This window comes from Copadichromis virginalis, linkage group LG15, assembly GCF_057382275.1.
Source record: "Copadichromis virginalis isolate Kocher_CV1m ecotype Utaka linkage group LG15, C_Virginalis_male_GT1.1, whole genome shotgun sequence".
Taxonomy (NCBI): domain Eukaryota; kingdom Metazoa; phylum Chordata; class Actinopteri; order Cichliformes; family Cichlidae; genus Copadichromis; species Copadichromis virginalis.
The window spans coordinates 31496732-31519341 of NC_140632.1; the positions used below are offsets into that span (position 1 = coordinate 31496732).

A 22610-nucleotide genomic window follows, 5' to 3' on the forward strand; every position below is an offset into this window, starting at 1 on the left:
TTATTTTCTGTTAGACTATGATTTTGTCAGAAACAAGGCCAGACAACAACAGCTTCATTACTGTCACATAATACATCTGATGCATAGTGTCACTTCCACTTGAGGATAACGGGAACCTTTTAATTAACAAATGCCATGGCAACAGTGAACATTCTTAGGTTATGTACAATCAGGTGAAACAGACACCTTCCAGTTTAGGGAGATATATCTCATTAGTCAGGCTCTTGCAGTGTTGCATGCAGCTAGATAGCCAGACTGTTACAGCGAGACAAATGCATGCATCTGATTTCTAACTGTTACACTTCAAGCATGCCTTCAATTTTTAATGCAACTTAATATAACTTACATTCTTATCCCACAATCAGGTGGTGTACATGCCCCTTAACTGCAACTTCAAAAGATCAAGAAAAGTACAAAGACTTTTAACTTTATTTCTGAGAGTGTACTCGCATCATACTTTAATATCTCATGATAAAAGTTTGAAAGTGGAAAGAATGACAAGCAGCTGCAGGATAATGAGCTCCCATCATGTCAGTCATTTTAGAGCCCTAAACTTTTCTGGACATTACATAATGAAAGTACTTAATAAAACACAAATGTCTCATGCTCAGAACGGGCATCAGAAGATTTCCTGTCTTCCTCCCCTCACCCCCAACTAGTGAAGCAGATAGCCACGCCTCCCTGAGCCTGATTCTGCTCGAGGTTTCTTCCTGTTAAAAGGGACTTTTCCCTTCCCATAATCATTACAATATCAAGTGCCTTGAGGAAATTGTTGTTGTTATTTGGTGCTATATAAATAAAATAGAACTGAATGCAAATTAAAAGTATCATTTAAATTACATGATAATTAAGGATATTCACAAGACCTACCCCAATTATACAGTTGGATCTTAAGCATTGCGTTAAAATTTTGCTTTCGCTGTAAAACCAGCATAGGGTCTGTATCTATGTATAAAAACTGTAGGGAGAGAAAGAAGCATTGGCTTACATGCAGGAGGTAAGAAAAAGAATCCTGGGTTGGTGAATGGACATATTACACACTTCATGTTTTGTCACAGGTGGCCACAGCTGCCATGTTTATGAACCTATCAGTTTCTAGAAGAATGTGATGCCAGATATCAACATATGGCTTTGCAGTATCTACAAGCAAGGCACAAGGTTTTTTAGTTTCCATGTGAACTCCCAATGGAATTTATCAATCACTCTGTGAGTGCCATGATGTAATGTTAATTTCATTTTAAGAAAAACTTTTTAAAAAATTCTATGTGTATTTAGAAATTATAGGAAATCTTATCCCAGATACTGACTGCTTCCAGCGGACATGCCAAGATACTGACGGCGCACACTGTGCTATGCCGGGATGGCTCAGATGAAAGATGGCCACAGTGAAAGATTCAGTTAGACTCACAAGGTGAAAGAGATTAAAAGTTAGCTGTGGTAATGTGATCAGTGTTTGTCTCATAACGTACTGTGTCTACAGCTTGTTTCTATGAACAGGAGTGCAGCATGAATCGACACGCTGCATTCTATAGGACATGGGACATCATTGAGATTCCCATGCAAATGAATTCATCAGTATATATAAATATATTTTCTCTTATTATAAAAACACAAATGGATGGATTGTTGCCCAGTGTCACCTGGGATAGACTCCAGCCCACTCATGACCCTGGACTGAACATGAAAATGGATAATCATGAAGCAACTCCACTGATGCTGGTAAGTCAGCTACAGGGTCATCAGCTGTGAGCCACATGATGCAGATGCTTGCAGATGTTTGGCCCCCTTTTGCAGCAATAGGGATTTTTGCTCTACTACTTCCTGCAGCTTGCTGTATAGATCCTTTCCTGTCCCACTTTGCATTTATTCCTGAGCCACAGCCAGAAACTGCCTTGTCCAGACTCTTTAGCCATTCTTTCACTTTCGTACTCTGCATGGCTCCGCTAATGCCAAGAGCCTTAGTTGTTGCATGGATTTTCCAGTGACACCTCTGTAGCCACTTTCCATTGGATAGGAGAAGGCGTTTCACCCTGCTTCTGTATCCCAACAGCTTACCTGATTAAGTGACTCTGTGATTGGGATGTTGATGCACTCGTGTAATTTAGTTGTGCTCTATGTGACTCCAAAACCTCTGCCAGCTTGCACAGAACCAATCATGATGTCATCTGTATCATACCTGATTTGTGCTCTATTATAAGAGTAAACTGGGGTTATGGATGCAGTTAATGGTGGCAGTTCATTTCTGAGTCACTCAAAAGATCAAATTTACATGGACTTAAGATACATAAATAGATACATTGCTCTATTAAGGAATCTCAGACTTTCTTGTTAAATCTTCCATATGTTGGCCCATGGCATGGCCCTGCTAGTAAATATACCTCAGGTTTATGTATTTTTTCTAATGCCACTGGCTTACAACTGTAATTGTGAACATCTCGTCCTCCATACTAGTGACTTCTGAGACCTCAAGTTGTTTCCTCTCATTTGTTTTGACTTTTGGGGAGTTGGTGCTCAGCTGAGCACAACACTTCTCCTGATAATAGCGTATGTTGGTTGATTCTAGTTGTAGTTGGAGAATGTGTTTTCCAAACAGGGCATGGAGGGAGAACTTACTTCCAGACATATTTGTTGGCATCAGGGTAAGCAGGTAGGACCAGAGCTTAATTTAACTGTGAAGGTCTTCAGTCTATGTTCTCCAGGCCTTCATAAAATTATGTAATGACTGAGGAAGTCATGTGCTTGGATGAGCGCTCCAAAGACTCTTCACTGGCTTCCCTATCAGCAGTGGGATCTTTTTCTTTTCACTGAAGAAGGAGATGTTATCAGTCCTGATCCCTTTCCTAACTGACAGGCCTGACTGGTTTGATTTTCATCCTTGCCCATCTAAGGTTCAGGAACCTTGTTGTGAAATGAGCTGTTTGCAGGGCTGTGGTGATGCTGTCCATGTTATCCATCTTATGGCTGGTAGATGCCTGATTGGGATTGCATTCCTTGAACATCAGTCAAGATTATTTTGAAAACTGCTGTGAATGAATAGATGGGCACAAAAGATGTTGAAATATAGTATGAGGATTCAGCCGCTAATATATGTAACTCTGTGTGTGTGTGTGTGTGTGTGTGTGTGTCCGTGTGTGTGTGTGTGTGTGTGTGTATAAAAAAAAGGTAACATTAATCCAGATGAATTCAAACAATCTTCTATGAAATACATACATGCAGGACTCCATTGTGTATCAAGGACAAAATGGATTAGGTGCAATTTGCATAATAAACAAACAAAACAAACGTACAAAAAAAGCAAAAGTAAATAAACCTTGAAGTGAGTCCTTGTCTGCTTCCGTCCATTTTTATGTACACAGTTTATTAATCAATATTTGTGGGGCATAATTACAGTTGTTTTGCTTGTTGGGAGGTAATGGAGATTAAGTGACCTGCAACAAATGCTGTATGTATAAAGGGATAATGAGCGCCGCTTTATGCTTTAATTTTTAAGTGATATGCCAAGTCATCTGAGAAAGCGGGAAATTAACTTTAGACTTTTTAATTGTGTTTTATTCTTTGTTTATGGTTGTTTGTTACTTAAAGACCCCCGGTGGGCCCATCTTTAAGCTGAAAGTCTCTGAAGCACGGGAGCAGTAATGAAACAGGTCCTGTTGTGTGAGTGGCCTGTCTCTGTGGGACTTTCTTAAGGTGACCTTCCACAGATTAAAAACGCCATTTAATGTCTCTCCATCAAATGCTATATTTGGCTCAAACATTAAAGACTCCTTTACCTATAAGAACCCAGGAAGCAATGGAAACCCACTTCCACTCAGCCTGAAACGCAACTTTTTAATTATACTTTGATTTTCTTTTAATCTAGTCATTCTGTTTTCCTTCTCCACATCTGTACATAGCACATTTATCAAAGCCTGGAAAAGCCACCCTCCCTCTGTTCTTTTATTTATATTACAATTGTGGATGTTCTCAGTAATCTTATCCAATGTTTAAAATAATGGGGTCAAAGCATGAACAAGGAAACACATGAACTAAAAGTTCAGAAATGCTCAGACAGCGTTTTTCTACTTTTGGCTGTGTATGATGTCACAGAGAAAAGATATGGAAAAGATATATATAAATCTTATAAAGTTTGTATCTGTCTTGTGTGAAACTTGTATGAAAAGCATACAAGAGTGAAAACGGATATAAGATCCCTTGAAGAATCATATAAATGAAACTTGTATGTTTTGGATACTTACTAAAACAATATATGAAAGTAATGAGAAAGTGGCCACTTTCATGAGTAAATCATGTAAGCCTTATATGATTCACTATATGAAGCAAATCTGATGCAAGTCTTTTATAAGTTTTTTCTATTTCTTTTCCATATGGGTGGTCATCTTAGTCACACGTGGAAGATGGAATTAAAACTAAATGTTTGGGGCAGAGGGTTAACTGATGGAGCTGTGCCCAGACCTACTATAAGACAGTCATAGAGGGTCTATTTTGAACTGTGGATCATGCAAAGCTTGTCTGGATAAGTCCAATAATGAGAAATCTGGAGTTAAGAAGCAGACGTCCTCTTTGAGTTTAGCAGTACGAAACAGTAAATGGCCAAAAAATAAAATAGTGATTCAGCCAGAGGTGCATTTAACAAAACACAGTAATATACAACAGACACTATATACAGTGCTGTTGGTTTAACATGTAAATTTGGCCAAATCACACACACACAATGCTGAAGCCTTTTTGTGTTGCTTGTGATACATCCAGCATCCACATAGCCAGACAAAATCTTGTTTGAACACAAATGTGGTGCTTTTAGACTCTAATAAAATTCTAACTGAATGAAGCTGAGCTGAAACAAAACATTGCAATCACATATAAGTCACACACTAGGAAAAACCAGGAAAACCAACTTTAAAGAGACACACACTCTAACTGCATTATCTCATGGAAAAGGCATACAGTCATGCACTCGGATATATGGGCTAATCAATATACACAGCTGGAAATGAAAGCACACTGGGAAAGGCAATCTGTTGAAAATCAGTAACATAACAATTAAACTACATTATAAATACTCTTGACTTCGCCCACTTATCTTTTCTTCACTTGAATAACATCATGATGAAGGATTACTAGTACTTTAACACATTATGTGTCAGCACTTGTTCAGAGGCTGTGGTTGCTTCAGATATTTCTTTGTGGTGAGGTTGCTTCAGACCCAGGGGGAGTGATGAAATTCAGCATATTATTGTTTATAATTGAAATAAAGTAAGTAAGTAAATTTTGTTTTTATAGCACCGTTCCAGATAAAAATGACAAGTGCTTCACAGAAGCTAAAAAAAACAACAACACAAAATAACAGTTTTTAACTGAAGGTGAAGATTTATTACGAGTTTACAGATTAGATGTTTGACTGTCTCCTCTCCACAGTGTCTGAACTGATTTCCAGAGGACCTTTAATTAAAAACAAAATCAACCGTGACATCATCCGAAAAATTAATAAAAGTTTAAATCACCAAACGCCGCGGAAGTCTGTGTTTTTCACTAGAGCTGTATTGTGTGAGTGCGTGTAGAGTTCAGCTGAGACATCCACTATACTAAAAAATCCCTTGCCCTTTTCCTGACAACATTTCCACAGCCGTGGACCTCCAGTTTGCTCATCCCCCTTAAACTCCACCTCCATCTTCGTATTGGCTCTCCATGTCTGTTGCGTTCCCTTCTTCGCGCTGCTGTTGGATAATGCCTCTGTCCGTCCGTCTAACTGACACGAGTGGAGCTTTAGTCTCCTCCCAGCGGCAGCAGACGATATTTGAGTGGAGACCAGTGGATTGTTGTACATAGAGCAGATTCAGTGTCGTCAATGGGAAGCACGCGAGACGGTGGCAAAGCTAGTTACGGTCTAGATTGAAATCCACAGCTGCACCATGCTCTCCAGGTCTCTCCCGTGTCTGTGGATTACGTTTTGCCTTCATTTATGCTTTTATGTAGACAGCGGTGAAGCACAGAATGCGAAGGAAGGTAAGTTCCTAAAGTTTTCCTCTCTTCCACCCCACTGCAGTTGGAGACGACATTAACATAAATATGTCAAAAATCAGCACATCGCGTCCTGACATTGAAAGAAAAATATCTCTTTTTGCTTTTAGTTACTCGGAATTTTAATGTCAGGTGATAACTGAGCAGGCATAACAGAATTGTCTGCTACCAGGCTTTGGTGTAAGCGGTCTCTTGGTGTTTTTACGCACGGCAACTAAACGCTGTAGAATAGGCGCAGAGGCTCTAGTTTTTTTTTTTTTTTTTTGTTCCAGCATCAGTGGGTAATCGGTACAAATAACCTGCTTGTTATAGATTAACGGTCTGTCAGGCGTAAGTGGGTTTATATCTCAGCAGCAGTCTCGCCTCGCTGGAAGTGAGTAAGCCTTCTATCAGGACGCAGTTTCGGAGCGTTATTTCCTCCAAAGTGTCCTCGGCTTTTGACAGTCGTGTCTGTTCTTGTTTCCTGGAAGGAAAATCCAGTGGAACGATGCGGAGACATGATCTGCCTTAGACTTTCAAGTCGTCTAGAGTCAAGGCAATCGAAGACTAAAATGGAAGGGAATTCAGATACACGATAACAGCTAATAATTGGCGCCTTCATTTAGCCAGAATTGAGTTAAATGACATTTTACGATCGTGTTAGTAAAAGCATAAAGTCAGCCGCAGGAACTGGTGTTCATAGCGGAAAGTACAGTGTAATAACCGTAGATGCTGGAATGGTGTGAGGAATTGTAAATCACAGGTGAATGCGGGATTTCGTAGACCTCCATCAGACGTGATTTATTTTTTTAAATATGCAAAAAATAAACAAATAAGTAAATATTCATTTTATTGATTGACTTTTCCCCCGGCGGTGCACCGTGGCCGCTTCCCTTCCCCGTCGTGATGTAAATGTCTGCTAATATTAAATACAATTGAAACAACTTCCTCCATTTTTCGGGAAGCCGCCGCGGTGCCGCTCTGCGCTCTCGCACGCGTCCCCACTGCCCTCTTCGTCGCCGCCGTCCTTTAAAATTGCGGAGACGCCGCATGTCACACATTGTTTCGCTGTAGTTTTGTGGCCGTCTGGAGCTCAAAATAGCCTTCATCTTTTTGCACTTGTAAGTCCAGGGTAATAAGAGCTACTTTCTTCGTAAGGCAACAACTTTCATGCTAAAATTACTTTTAATTTTAAAAAGGAAAATATATAAATTAGATACAAATGCTTATTTTTTTTGTAGTGATTCCTATTACATATGTTTCGTTAGTGTTTTTCATAGTGAGCTAGAAAGTTCCAAGCATGAGGACCTGTCTGCTGCAGTGTATACCTTCCTTTCTGCGTTTCTATTTTTCTGCTGGCAGAAATTAGGTCGCGGGTTTGTGCTGTATAGACGTGTGGCCTATCAGTAATTCCAAGGCCCGATGCCCTGGTGAGATTTAACCACCTGCTTCTTGGTTTCCTGTCACTAGTGATTCTACTGGACTCCAAGGCACAGCAGACAGAACTGGAGTGGATCTCCTATCCTCCCAATGGGGTAAGTCTGCAGAACCGCATCGAGTGCATGCGGATGTGCTCCATATATCTGGATTTTTTCCCCTGCTATCTGTGATGTCTCACATATGTGATAGGAATAATAATATGTATGTGCTATAGTCCTCTGCTCAAGAGAGGTCTGTCCTGAGGAAAGATGGAGCATGCAAGAGGCTGTTTTCTGCAGCTAAACTCTGCCGGCTTTTGGCATTCAGAGCACAAAGGCCTCAAGCAAACCACTTCTAACTTGCTGATTAAAGTGTGTGTGTGGGGGGGGAGACTTTTTAAATAAATAATGTGAGCACCAGCAGATAAACTGAGCACCATCATTCTTTAAAGATGTGCTTGTGCGATAAACGGATAATCTACCTTCTCTGCAGTTTTTTGTATATAAAGCTGTCTGAAATGACTATATTTCATAAACCTTTGTCGTATTCGTTACAGTGTAATCACCTGCAGTTTAAGTTTCTTCATTAGACACCTATCTCTATTATTGCTTTCACATTCAAGTTTGTTTCTGTGTGGATGCATTCATGTACAAATCTGTGTTGTGTTCTTTCAGTGGGAAGAGATAAGCGGCTTGGATGAGAACTATACACCCATCCGAACATACCAGGTTTGCCAAGTCATGGAACCCAATCAGAATAACTGGCTTCGGACTAACTGGATAGAGAAGGGCAATGCCCAGAGAATTTTTGTGGAGCTGAAATTCACCTTGAGGGATTGTAACAGCCTACCTGGTGTGGTGGGCACTTGCAAGGAGACATTCAACTTGTATTACCAGGAAACAGATTCAGAGGTAGGACGAAGCTTACGGGAGAACCAGTACGTGAAAATAGACACAATTGCAGCAGATGAAAGCTTCACTCAGGGTGACCTAGGCGAGAGGAAGATGAAGCTGAACACCGAAGTGCGCATAATTGGCCCCCTGTCCAGGCGGGGCTTCTACCTGGCCTTCCAGGATGTAGGAGCGTGCATCGCCCTGGTCTCTGTAAAAGTTTATTACAAGAAGTGTTGGTCTATCATCGAGAACCTGGCCACGTTCCCAGACACCGTGACGGGATCAGAGTTCTCCTCACTGGTGGAGGTCGAGGGTATGTGCGTGAGCGATGCCGAGGAGGAAGCCGATAACTCTCCTAAGATGCACTGCAGTGCTGAGGGGGAATGGCTAGTGCCCATTGGGAAATGTATATGCAAAGCTGGATTTCATCAGAAGGGAGACGCATGTGAACGTGAGTCACTTTCACTCATTTATTGATTTATTTTTTATGTAATTTTTGGGAGAAATTCTCAGACTTTTTTTTATTTAACAACATTTTATAAATAATTCAGTTCATTTTATAAATGAAAAAAATAAGGAAAAAAGGTAATGAACTTAATAGTATTTGTGATTAGATTATGCAAAACAGGTGAATGACAATTTAGGCACCAGTGGACGTATAGTTGTGTGTGATAGTAGGATTACATGAGCTGGTTTGACAGGAATAAACTTGCATAAAGTCTAATAATTTGATTTTGTATTAAGCGATTATGAGGGTTTTAATTTATTGACATGACTCTGTTGACACTGGGATTAAATAATATCTTGAGTTTAGCTCCGCAGTTCCCAACACTTCCCTCTGTGTTACTGGCTGGAAGCCAAGACAATCACTAGCAGAATATACAGGTCTAGAGGAAGTCCATCCAGTCACTCAGTATTCTCTGTGACCCGGCCAAATGACCCAGACAGAGTGGGAAAACAAATTGCCGCTGTCCTGTGGCATTTCGGCCTCGGGATATTTATGAAGGGAGGCTGGTTTTTGGATTGTTGTGGTGCCGAGTGTTCCACTACAATTACCGATAATGTGCTTTCTGTCACTCTGAACTCCCAGAGGATTACTTCCAGTAGACACCTGACTTGAGCGATAGAAATCACTGCAGATTAAAAGAAGGGCGACTTAGGTACTTGGGTCACGGAACCTAAGCAGCGCCCCTTATTAGCCAAACTTTTTCTTTTTTGCAAAGCGAGCAACCTCAATCTAAGCAGCTTATAAGGAGCAGCATCCAGTAATAATTGAACGGAATGCGTCTAAGAACAAATTAGTGTCCCTGGCAGACAAGCTTTTATGCCATGCTGTCATCCATTAGGGACCCCTCTGAGGGAGGTGTGCTAATGAAATATATTAGACCATGTAATTTAGAGCAACACAGCCTGCCTCAAGTTGTGCTAATGTTAGGAGGCTATCGCTTATCCGACCCCACAAAACCCCTTCTTATTGTTCTTTTGTTCTTATACGCACACATAAGATCCGATTGTGCACTCAGGTTGAAAGAAAGCACACAATTTATTTCCATGGGGAGTGTGGTGCAGCAGAACAACCAACTGCTCTGGGTTGTCAGAGTCATTTTAACTACCTTTTATTACATCTTGGTACAGAGTCCTCACAACAAAAGATGGTTGCATGTCTCTATTAATTAATCTGTTAAAGTGTCAACTACAACAAATAACCTGCAGATGTGGGCAACAGCACAATGAGTCTATCCTTTAGTCGTTAAAAACCCGAGGGATGGAGGCACCTTAATGCGTGTGCCGATCAAGATTCCAGTCTTGACACTGCACCTTTATGAGCTTTATCTCTACTGAGGCATGAGATGCTTTTGTATTAAGGGGTAGTTAATCTAAATAAAATGAGAATCACAGTGCACCATCAGCACTTCTTCCAGTTGCTCCACTGACATCAAATTGTCCATTCAGTAGTTTCCACATAGAACAATCTAAAAGCTATTCAAAGTATTTCTATCAGCTGAACAGCAGAGCAATAAGTCCAAGTATCTGTGACCGTAGGAAGAATAAGTGAGATCCTTGAACCAGTTTGTCTTAGTGCCGTAAAAGTAGCCTACTTTATCTTGTGACTTTATCTTTTTCTGTTGATATGTTAACTCCTGGGCTTTTAATGTGAAGAGTTAAAATGAAGCATTGCCAACATATGTCTGTTTATACATTTGGTACATTGGAAAAATTTATTATACAGAGGGGCAAAGCACAGGGAAGTTTAGTATTTTCTGTGTTGTACTACTAATAGGTTCAGTTTTTGCTTTCCCAACTCCTGACAGAGCAAACATCTGAGTGCTCGTTCATTTTAGTGGTTTGGAAAGTTTTAATGATTTTTGCAAATCTAAATGATTCTGCTGTTTAGTGAAATACACTTTGCCTGTCAAGGTCAACCAGTCCTAATCCCGAACCCTGTGATCTCTGAAGATCTTTCTAGTTATTGTTTTTGGCTGAGATAAAGCCCTATTTGTGAAAAGGATACATGTTTGAAATAATGTTATCCTTCAATTAAAGTCTCATACATGTATTTTGGCTTTCCTTTTATTCTGCTATAATCTTTTCATTTGGGTATGTTAGATAGGGACAGATTGCATAAAAAGTGACTGACACTACACCTAACCGTTAATGGGTTGTTGACATTCTAGTTGTTCCTAACAGGTTAAAGCCACTTAAGGATCTAGCCAGGATTACAGTGGTCTTGTAAACACGTGAAAAAAATTTCCATTACATTCAATCTTTGCTGAGCATGTGTTGCCTTGAATAATGACAACCAAAAGGTGACTTTGGTTTGTAGTTATCTGACAAGCACTTATTGTAAAGAAAACTGACTCCTTAACACACTTCTTAACTGGCCTGTTTTAGAATGAGCAACTGTGCTATGATTATAAAGCGGGCACTGGGAGGGTGGGGGTGGGGTAAGCGAGTTGAGCTGTCACTCATGTAATTTGAGGAGCCTCTGTGTGGATGCAAAGGCCTTCTCCAAAAGTTGTTGTGATCCACTCATTCATCATCTCTGCCCCCACCCCCATCCCATCCCACCCCACCCTCACCCACACACATACACACACAAAATCCCCCCCCCCCCTCGGTCCGTTGTTAACTCTTTTGTGGCAATCTGCGCCGTGTTCGTTCAGTGATCTCAGCGTAATGGCTGTTGAAAAAGGCCAGTTGAAGTGTCCCCGCAGCCTGCGAAGGCTTCATTTTGCAAAGAAGTGCGTGTTGGGAAAAAAGCGCCCATTCATCTGCTGGTTCTGTTTAGCGCTGGCCACTGGTGGCAATGGAGCCACTGAGTCGTTTAAACAGAAAGAGGGCTCTTGTGGGAGGACACTGGTGTCTTTGTTTCACTCAATCCCGGGAATGTATGTTGTCCAATTTTGACACATCGCATCATTGTGGTACTAAGTAACCAGTGCCTGAGAAATGATTAACTGTTGACCCTGTCCCAGAAAAGGGAGAGACTGCTGTCTGGTGGAAAACAGATAAAACGGGCCATATCTCACTGCTATCGGTGCATGCTAACTAGAGAACTAATGAGAGGATACAGCATCCTGTAAATGCTGGCACCATCCATCTTGACTGTCAGGGAGTTAGACAGAAGTTAGTAGGAGACTGATTGATGATTAAACCCCCTGAGGGAAAGGGCTGGGATCTGACCGCGACAGCTTACGTGTATGGAAGCCACCAGGCAGCCAGGTCTAGCTCCAGGCTTGAAGAAAAGGCTGTATTTAGCATTTCAAATGAGGCCAAGAAATCAGGAGGTCCTCATACATCTTGATGCTCCCTTGATTGATAAGGTGTGAATTTAATACACCAAATGGCTGTCTTTTGCCACTGCTCTGGAGCTTAATTATGCAAATGATAGGTATGTGTCGAATATCACAAGAGACCCAAATGGACCCAAATCACTCAAGATTGAAATAAATTGGTGATGGATGGGATTGCATGCTGTCACTGCCAGTGCCTGTTTCCTGTGAATAGTAGCATTCTTTCTCAGCCTCGGGCTTTTTCCTACTTGTTGTTTTGGCCTGGCAGGTAGCAGTCTGAGATAAGATGTATTATTTTCTGCTCACAATGTTTCCACCAATCCTGTTGGCACTACCTTAAAAGTGATCACTTAGGGAAGGACCCCGAGACAAAAACAAAAGCATTCAGCGCTGTGCCCAATAATAACGTAATAATTAAAGTCATTTATCAAGTAAAAAGCTAGACATCGATAGAATAGCTGATTTCATACAATCGCAGATGGAGCCATTTCTGAACTTTTGATTGAAAAAGAAAATATTTTTTTTTAATGCAAGGTAATTTTGAAAAATGATCTAATAATTAAATTAGACCATGTCTGGAGGTGTTGTGCTTCTTACTTTAACCAAATTTTTTTTTTTTTTTTTTTGCATGAACACTCTACTCCTCATTTCTATTTTCTAGCATTTTGAGGCTCTTCAGTATTACCTCCAAACTCTGCTTCTCTGTGCTTTATATAGGTGGAGAAAATTATACAAATAGGAATTGCAGGTTCCGTAGAAAAGAAAACAGTGCTTTAGGTCAATAAAAAGGGCAATATTGTGCTACATTTCAGCTAAAGTTACACTGCTGAAAACAGATGTAGAATTTACTTCCTGACAATTCCTATCCAGATGTTCTGCTTTAATTCCTGCTCATTAGTAGAGACTAAACCACAGTTAAGGCATGAGTAAGGAAACTATGTTTGAAAATCGTGATTTGCCAAGCTGGAATAAATGGTACTTGTATAACGTTCATATCCAGAGCCTCATTTTTAAATATCCACTACAGCATGAGAAGTGAGAGCCTGGGTTAGTAAATATTAGTTTGAACATTAATATTCCGATTACTTAACTTATTCACACATCCTGAAAACTGAGTGCATGCATTAGACTCTTTGAGCAGCATTAAAAACAAGTTTCATGAAGATATTTAAGCTTTATACAGGGAGTACAGAATTATTAGGCAAGTTGTATTTTTGAGGAATAATTTTATTATTGAACAACAACCATGTTCTCAATGAACCCAAAAAACTCATTAATATCAAAGCTGAATGTTTTTGGAAGTAGTTTTTAGTTTGTTTTTAGTTTTAGCTATTTTAGGGGGATATCTGTGTGTGCAGGTGACTATTACTGTGCATAATTATTAGGCAACTTAACAAAAAACAAATATATACCCATTTCAATTATTTATTTTTACCAGTGAAACCAATATAACATCTCCACATTCACAAATATACATTTCTGACATTCAAAAACAAAACAAAAACAAATCAGCGACCAATATAGCCACCTTTCTTTGCAAGGACACTCAAAAGCCTGCCATCCATGGATTCTGTCAGTGTTTTGATCTGTTCACCATCAACATTGCGTGCAGCAGCAACCACAGCCTCCCAGACACTGTTCAGAGAGGTGTACTGTTTTCCCTCCTTGTAAATCTCACATTTGATGATGGACCACAGGTTCTCAATGGGGTTCAGATCAGGTGAACAAGGTGGCCATGTCATTCGTTTTTCTTCTTTTATACCCTTTCTTGCCAGGCACGCTGTGGAGTACTTGGACGCGTGTGATGGAGCATTGTCCTGCATGAAAATCATGTTTTTCTTGAAGGATGCAGACTTCTTCCTGTACCACTGCTTGAAGAAGGTGTCTTCCAGAAACTGGCAGTAGGACTGGGAGTTGAGCTTGACTCCATCCTCAACCCGAAAAGGCCCCACAAGCTCATCTTTGATGATACCAGCCCAAACCAGTACTCCACCTCCACCTTGCTGGCGTCTGAGTCGGACTGGAGCTCTCTGCCCTTTACCAATCCAGCCACGGGCCCATCCATCTGGCCCATCAAGACTCACTCTCATTTCATCAGTCCATAAAACCTTAGAAAAATCAGTCTTGAGATGTTTCTTGGCCCAGTCTTGACGTTTCAGCTTGTGTGTCTTGTTCAGTGGTGGTCGTCTTTCAGCCTTTCTTACCTTGGCCATGTCTCTGAGTATTGCACACCTTGTGCTTTTGGGCACTCCAATGATGTTGCAGCTCTGAAATATGGCCAAACTGGTGGCAAGTGGCATCTTGGCAGCTGCACGCTTGACTTTTCTCAGTTCATGGGCAGTTATTTTGCGCCTTGGTTTTTCCACACGCTTCTTGCGACCCTGTTGACTATTTTGAATGAAACGCTTGATTGTTCGATGATCACGCTTCAGAAGCTTTGCAATTTTGAGACTGCTGCATCCCTCTGCAAGATATCTCACTATTTTTGACTTTTCTGGGCCTATCAAGTCCTTCTTTTGACCCATTTTGCCAAAGGAAAGAACGTTGCCTAATAATTATGCACACCTGATATAGGGTGTTGATGTCATTAGACCACACCCCTTCTCATTACAGAGATGCACATCACCTAATATGCTTAATTGGTAGTAGGCTTTCGAGCCTATACAGCTTGGAGTAAGACAACATGCATGAAGAGGATGATGTGGACAAAATACTCATTTGCCTAATAATTCTGCACTCCCTGTAGATGCCCTGGGCAGTTTTTGTTTCGTTTCCATTATTCTCAGCTCAGGTTCATGCCATTTTCACGGCTTGTCTTAGCTAGACATGCCATACATTTTTAGCCTAATTTAGTCTCTGTAGACACAGGACCAGATGGAATGCCAGTTGTACTCTACCACAGAAATTCAGACATTTTTCATGAACTGCTCATCCTAGAACATGTAAAGGTTATCAACACTTGGCAGGCAAACAACTGTGGGAAAGTGATAGATTGACACAAGAACAAGGAATTAATTAATTAATTAATTAGATCACATTGTTTCATTTAAAATGGATGCAGCTGGATCCCTTTTGATACTTCTTTTTTGTATTTACCTCTAGCTTTGATGCAAACAAGATGGATTTCTAGTTTTACTGGCTCACCATTCTGAATGGAAGACATGTGTGATTATAAGTGCAAATTGGACCAACCGGCTATTTCATGTCAGCATTGGAAAAAAAAAAATCTGACCTGCCAGTTCAAATTTGAGACCCTGCGTTGCACTGCATGAATAGAATCCGAGTAAACATTCCTCATTCTCACACAAACAAAAGCATATGGTCAGTTAAAGACTTTGTAACCACCAGAAAGGGAACGCTTTGTGATTTTGCGACAGATAGCGTTATTTCCAAGGTGACACTGGGGTCCACATTTGGCCATGCGTGAGGTCAGGGAATATTAACTTCATTTACACATGGCTGCAGACCAGCACAGCACCACAATGGAGGCCTGCCTGTTGTGTTTAGTAACGTGAGCACCCAGGCTGACAGGATCCTGTCAAGAAGAAGATGGATGTTTGCACAGTTGACCTCTGCTCACCAGCAGAGTCACCTCTCTGGCTTCCCTCCCCCCTGCATGGCAAAAGAGCCCCCCTCGCAGTGCAGCGGCCTTCATCTTTTCTCGCTCTTCCATGCTGTTGTCCTGCTTATCTACCCAAACTGTGGCACAGATGTATTTTTTTTTGTAATTGCTTGGTGCTGACTGCTAGAGAGGGATGTGGTCAGACAGGAGAAGTCCATGTCAGAAGACATTGTCTTTGTTGTTCTCTGTTGTGTCCCCGTGGCATGAGGGGGAAAGTGATATGTGACGAGGCCTGGGGTCTTGCCATCTTAAGAGGCAGCAGGGAGGGTAGTGTTATCAGTGGGGCTGCTCCTCTGGGAGGCTTCAGACCACTGGCTCTTTGGTTCAGTCTCCCTTTAAGAGGAAAATCAATAACTTATTACATAACTTCTCACTTTTTCCCCCACTTACACCCAGAGGAAGAAGAACTTAAGATGTGCTGAGGATGGCTCTGTTTCAGGAAATTCAGCTGTTTCTTTTGGATCGTTGTCTGAAAATAAACCATTCTCTGTGAAACAGGAGTTGACATGTTTAGGAATGCAACTGCTAATTATGTTCATTATTAAATTATCTGATAATTACTCAGATTACCTGATTAATTGTGCGGTTTACAAAAAGAGTCAGAAAATAGTCGTGATTCATTTTCCAACTGTTGATACAAAAGTGAACCAGCCCTGTAGGAGCAGATCTGTACAAGCACTCATCTGAGGCCAAGCTACTCCCTTTGTTTCAAGGGAACGCTTTGGCCACAGACTAGTGTTTCATTCCTTTCTGTCATAGCTCTGGAATTGGAGAGGGGTGGGTGGGGGCAGGTTAGAACGGTAGATAATGCTCAGTTGCTGACTGGGGACATTTTCAGGGCTGATTTCGCTTGGGCTCCTGGGGGGCTTTCGATCGGTCAGACCTCTGGACCCCATGTATTCATCCTGAGAATGCAAAGTCTTGGTCTCATCTGCAGTGTCTTTTAGCAAGGCTCCTTTTTAGAGGTGGCCGCCTCCTTCGTAAAGGTAGCCTGCACGGCTGGGCTTAAGGACCCACTCTCTTGTTTCCATGTGAGTTAAATGAACTAAACAAAAGACGATTAGGCAGGGACATTTTCCATGTCACTGAGAATCCATTTCAAAAGCTCACTCCGCATGATAACTTAAAGAAGCAGAGGCCTCTTAGGAGGTCTGTGTGCAGACTCACGATGCAGGCCAGGCAGTTTGAGAGACCATTCACTGATGTAATGCGTTTAATCTTCAAATACTTTTTTTTCTACCAAGACCACGAAATAAATTAGCAGTTGCAATGAAGGAGAAAACAGGTGATTGAGTTTGTTGTTTGCCATTTGTATAGCTGTCGGTGAGGGCTCTGATGAAGTCAATTCCTCTGTGAGGTTCAGCTTAGAGTTAATCTGAAAATGTAATTCTATGTTTCCTTTTCAGCAAGACAAAACCAACTACATGCTTTCTATTTTGGGGATAAAAAATAGACGTGCCCTGTCCTATAATATGACAACAAATGAATGTTATTTCTCGTGCTCAGCTGCTCAAAGGGGGAATTTTACTGAGAGTGATCTAAAACAAATATTAATGAGTTTAAACTTTGTAAAAGCATTCCTTTAATTGCCACTGTAGGAGAATTGGCTTAGATGTCTCCTGCACTTTTTAACTTTGATTTTTGTGACTTAATCAGCATCTGGCTTTGATCTTTGATGTGAACAACCAAAGCAGGCACTTTCTTCAGGTTTTCTCTGCTTTTGGAGGGCAAAGCTGCATGCCCTCCAACACAGCGTACGGCAGAGCTAATCTTCTTTTTGTTTCTCGTGGAAAGCTACTTATCTCCCACTAAGCACAGGTACCTCCGATGAATGGGCTGGTTGTGCAGATGTGTTGAGAGCAGCAGCAGCCAGACATAATCATTCCAAGTATGTTGGGGTGGGAAGGGTTGGTGGGGGAGAACCATCATAACATGACATCATATTCTTTAACCATTTTGTATGTGTTTTTATGTGGCTCCTATTCATTCTTTTTTGGCTCCGATTGTTGAATGCCCTTGCTTCCCTGCTTCTTCCAAAGCCTTTGGGAGGTGTCACTGTTCAAAATGAGCTTGTTTGAAAAGGGTTTGACATTGAAACTCTATCTCTGCCCCATGAAGAGATTTTTTTTTTTTTTTTACAAAAGACTTTCTCATCCTTTTCTGTGTATTTCTGCCACTGTTTCCCCAGGCTGGGCAACTGCCTTGCCTCTCATAGGTGTGAGATTAACATGTCTGTGGGCAAAACCCAGCTGCTGAGCGTCTCTTTTTAACTTATAAATCACTGAGGTGTAGAGTGGTGCACTGGACTCAGAGGAAAGAAGAAAAAATTCAAGAAATGCTTGCTGCTCTGCTTGTTATTCCTGTGATCACACTCAAAACCAAAATCATGTTTGAACTGGGAAAAATACAATAAAATAAAATTGACAGTGTTTTATTAGAGGACTTTGGATACCTCATACCTAATAAATAACGTATGTCATCCTTGAAGGTGCACTCGATTTTTCCAAAATCTTTGCAGCTAAAAAAATCCACACATCACCTCTGCAATGAGATCAATTGAACTGTCCTTTAGCTTTTAAAGTAGACGAAATATACTTGGCTTGGATTTTTCCAGGTCTGCATGTCTGCGTAGCTCTCAGATTACTCTAAAGATATACTGCCTCTTACATTGCGGCGGAAAACACCACAGGCTTTAGTCCATAAAAGAGATGCAGCCATAGTTCAGCATGCATAAAGCGCCTGATGAAAAACAGAGCCTGATGAATTCCACGTCGAGGCCTACTATTTATTGAGGCAAGGAACATAAGTCACATCTAATCACAACAATGCACGTAGACCCTGAGCTATATCAATGCATAAGAAATAAGCTCAGAGAAGGACGTCATCGGCCCGCTCGGTTTTCCGAACATGTCATCATCCTAATTGCATGCCTCGAAAGTAAAACTTAAAAACGTGTAGTTGGATTTGGGTTTTTAAATAGCATTTTATGGTTCCCTGAATATGCAGCTGAAATAGCTGACAGACCATGTTTCTGACAGTATTAATGTTAGCAACAGTAGTGCAGCGTAACAGAAGCGATCGAGAGAGAGAGAGAAGAAGAATTTGTTTTACAGGTGGCTCTTGGCATTGCACCACCCAAAATATGGCGGTAGGACAAGGTTAGTCAGGGGATTCAATGCCGGAAAAATGTCTTTTACTTAAAAATTTTTATTACATTACTTGTAGAGTTGGTAGTTTTTCATCAGCAAATATATTGTGTTTAGGGAACATTTAACATGTAAGCATGGGTAGATTAAACTGCCATGGAGAAAAAAATGAGCAGTCAGTCCTATATTAAAGCCAGTTCCTCACACTATCTGGGAAAACTGTCTGGTGTTTCTGTCCTTAAATATTTTAGCACACCCATTTAGGAGTACAAATCTTATATCCACAACTCTTATGAAATAAGGGCCTTGAAAACAGATTTCAAGCCATATCCTTAAGAAAGAAGGTGTGAACAGACCACCTATTTAGGGTTAGGATTAGGTTTACAATTATCCCCCAAACTCTGTAATCAGCTGCAGAATATAAATCAAACTTCCAGCAATACACAGCCTTGTGTGCCAACTGACAGTGAATGTCAGAATCATGCAGACAATGGAAAAGACACTCGGAGGAAACAGAGTCATAAACCAGAGGCGAAAGGCGCCACATATGGTACCATACCGTGCCTGTGTTTAGAGTTGATATTTATAAAGACATTTCCCTATCGCTGTGGCTTCGGCCACAGAAAACAGTGGGTTTTTTTTTTTAAATAAGAAAATAAACAGTTTCCCTTATCACACTTGACCCGTTCCACCTGGCATTCATCAGTGGCTGTGCATGTTGGTCCTGTCGGCTGCTTTCCTCCCTCTGGGTCTTTTATCACTCTAATGGGGTGCTATCTCCAGGCTGCTCTCTCCGGGTCTCTGCAGCCCAGCTCGGCTCACTTCAGCATACATTCTTTCCACATCCATCCTGACACACGGGCGGATTTAACACATAATCAGGCCGGACGGGAGGGCAGTCGAAGAAGAAAGGGGGAAGGCCTGGCCCTGACAGGACTCATCATGCGAAGACTGTGGAGACAGAAAGGCCCGCACTAGTCATTCTCACTTTGGCTCTGGCAGTGTGCAAAAAACAGACAGAGTCTCCCACATTCCCACACTCCAGCTCACTTTTAGACCTGTCTGCAGGAATATTGAGACAGATGGGGGGGAAACTCAATATCCCAGCTGCCCTGTTTGGACCAAGTTGTCCCCTCTTTGCTCAGTAGGAACAAGGATTGTAACCTTAATTGGATTTGTGGGTTGTAAGCAAGTATGAAGATCAGTTTCCAATTCTTTTAAGACAGACTATCAGATTTTTCTAATACTGGCGGAAATATAAGATATTTTTGAAAGCAATCAAATATCACATATTATTGTATGGTATACATACCTTATATGTAAAGATCCCATCTATTCACATTGATCTGCTTTGTCACACGAATCTGTATAATTATCATTTTTCCTCTATCCATATCCACACTAGTTGTCATCAATACCTTTACAGTAAGTCCTAAATACTATATATACATGGATCAGAAACAAAATATGACATTTATAGCTCATTTATCTGGGCAAACACACAGAGCCACCTACCTCATTCCTTAGAAGGACATACAGCACTAAAGATCTGCCTCTGTCTAGGCCTGTCATGGTGTCTGGTCCAGTTTAAGGGCACACCCAAACCATCATATGCAACAGTGTTTGAACTCTTGCACCACACTCTGCCTCTCTGTCTTCTTGTATAAATCCTCATTTCAGATCTGTTTTGCTCGGAATATTTTTTGTGCATCAATAATTAAACAATCACATGGGTTTTTGTACTTCATCCTAAATGAAACTCCGAGTGCCTGCATAGTAACACAACATGTATATAATGCTGCACTTCCAAAGTTACCTCAAACAAAACTCTGTCAGATTTTGACCAGCTGTTGATACTTTGCTCTTTTTAATTATTGATCTCAGAGACTCATTTCAGTTGGCACTTTACCAGTCAGCCAATGCAAACACAGCACAAAAAACAAACCCAGGAAAAGCACTAAAGGGCCGAATTTCAATTTCAGTTTGTCATCAAAGTCAGAAGATTAAGTGGAGAGAAAAATAACCATTTTCTATTTTGGCCAAAGAGGGATATGTCAGGCTGCCGAATAAGGAGCCACTACCACCCCCACACCCCCGTCTGTCACCCAGAGTGTCATGACACTGCTGAAGCCTGAGAAAAATTGGATGTAATTCAGGAATGTTAAGAAGCTCAACTTAAAGGGAAAAGGAATAAACTGAGAAATTGGAAAAATACAGAAATCTGTTCCCCTGTCTTCTCTTGTATATGTGTGTCTGAATAAGATAAGGAGACTTTGGTTTACGCTCTGGGCCAGTGTCTGCCCTGATAGAGACGCTAAAGTCACAAGAGTGTTTGATTATCTACACCCCACCTCTCCGAGGACCTTTCCTTTGTCATGCCCCTCTTCCTTGCTCTGTGTAAAATTGCTGACTGCAGCTTGCCCCCCCCCCAAATCACATCACTGAATGAAACTTCTTGACCACTGGATAGGAAATTACAGATGCTGGCTCTGTATATACCCGAGGAACCGACTGGAATGTAAGACTTTTCTCTCTCTCGCTCTTTCTTTGTGCTAAACCTCAGCCCAGTTCTCTAAGGACTAGCTAATTTCTTAGAGTCGTAAATAGGCTTGCTGTTGTGTCTGCTGCTCAGCTTCTTTAACGGGCCCTGTGTCAAGCTGGCACTCAGCCTTTATCTGCGCAAGAAGAAAATCAGACTTACATAAATGGGCCCTTCCCCAAAGAGTCTCTCTAAAACACTTCATCCCTACAAATGTAATTACACGACGGACTGCGAGTCGCCTTGTCAAAGTCACTGCAAGTTGTAAAGTGAACAGAGTCCAGAGTTTGTGCAGTGTTTTTACATGTTTGGGTGTCAGTGTTTGCCACTAAGGTGTCAGTCACATTGTCAGTTAAGAAAGCTACTTGGTGAACAGACTCAGTATAATTGCTTCACAGCTATATCCTTCCAAAGAAAGTGTTGCTGGAGGGTCAGTGGAGAAAGAATGTCTCACTCACTATCTTCCCAAATAAGAATGTCTCTCTTTGGCATCTGGTGCCAGGAAAAAGGGAACTTGCCAGCAATGAGTCACCGTGCTGCTGCTGGGACAGGAAAGTTGGGATAGGATGGCTGTGTTTGTACTTGTCACTCATCTCGCTGCTAGTGATGGGAAGAGCTGCAGAACCACTTAGTTGGCCATGTCATACAGGCATTCGATTTTGAGGCCTCATTTGCTGCCTTGTTGCTTCTGTAAATGCTTATGGGTGCCAAACCTGTCATGAACCGAAGTTCCGAGCGCAGGCAGGACCCAGTAGCAGAACACACACACTAGGGTAGGAGCGAATAAAGAAAGTAATTTTTATTGCAACTAAAGGTGTCCCGTGAGGGTAGCCAGAAAAACAACGTATGAAACCAGAAGAAACCGAGGGACCGCACAGGGAACGCCGAGAGCGGGGCTGTGAGAGGCTGTAAAACAAAAAGAGAGACAGATTACTGGGGTGCGGAAAAAAGGCAGCATACGAGGGAAGGTGGAGTGTGCGTCTCACGGTGATAGCCGGGCCGAGTGAACCAGAGGGGGGTGGAGCTCCAAAAGGGGTCGAGACGGCGAAGCTGAATGTGAACCAAATCTCAGACGGACAGGTGGACAGGCAGGTGGCTCGAAAACAAAAACACACCGAGTTGTGATCTGGGTACACAGGGAAAAAAACAGTGTTAGGTCCGATGGAGAGTTTGTCATACGAGTTCTTTTCCGCAGGCGTA

At 41.5% G+C, this 22610-nt stretch overlaps 1 protein-coding gene and 1 long non-coding RNA gene across 3 annotated transcripts in view; one reads left to right on the top strand and one right to left on the bottom strand.

The window, feature by feature from the left end:
• Positions 1 to 5817: 5817 nt before the first annotated feature.
• Positions 5818 to 22610, top strand: part of epha7 (eph receptor A7) — an 86922-nt gene continuing 70129 nt past the window's right edge. For both annotated transcript variants that reach the window (XM_085432918.1, XM_085432919.1), the window contains exons 1-3: positions 5818 to 6003; positions 7468 to 7532; positions 8091 to 8760. In XM_085432918.1, the coding sequence (XP_085289044.1) occupies positions 5910 to 6003; positions 7468 to 7532; positions 8091 to 8760 (829 nt within the window). In that variant the 5' untranslated portion in view covers positions 5818 to 5909. The remainder of the gene's footprint in view (positions 6004 to 7467; positions 7533 to 8090; positions 8761 to 22610) is intronic.
• Positions 18913 to 20651, bottom strand: LOC146692740 (uncharacterized). The gene is made up of 2 exons (XR_014915277.1): positions 20387 to 20651; positions 18913 to 19822 (listed from the first exon to the last, which is right to left on the bottom strand). It is a non-coding gene; the product is annotated as an uncharacterized LOC146692740 (long non-coding RNA).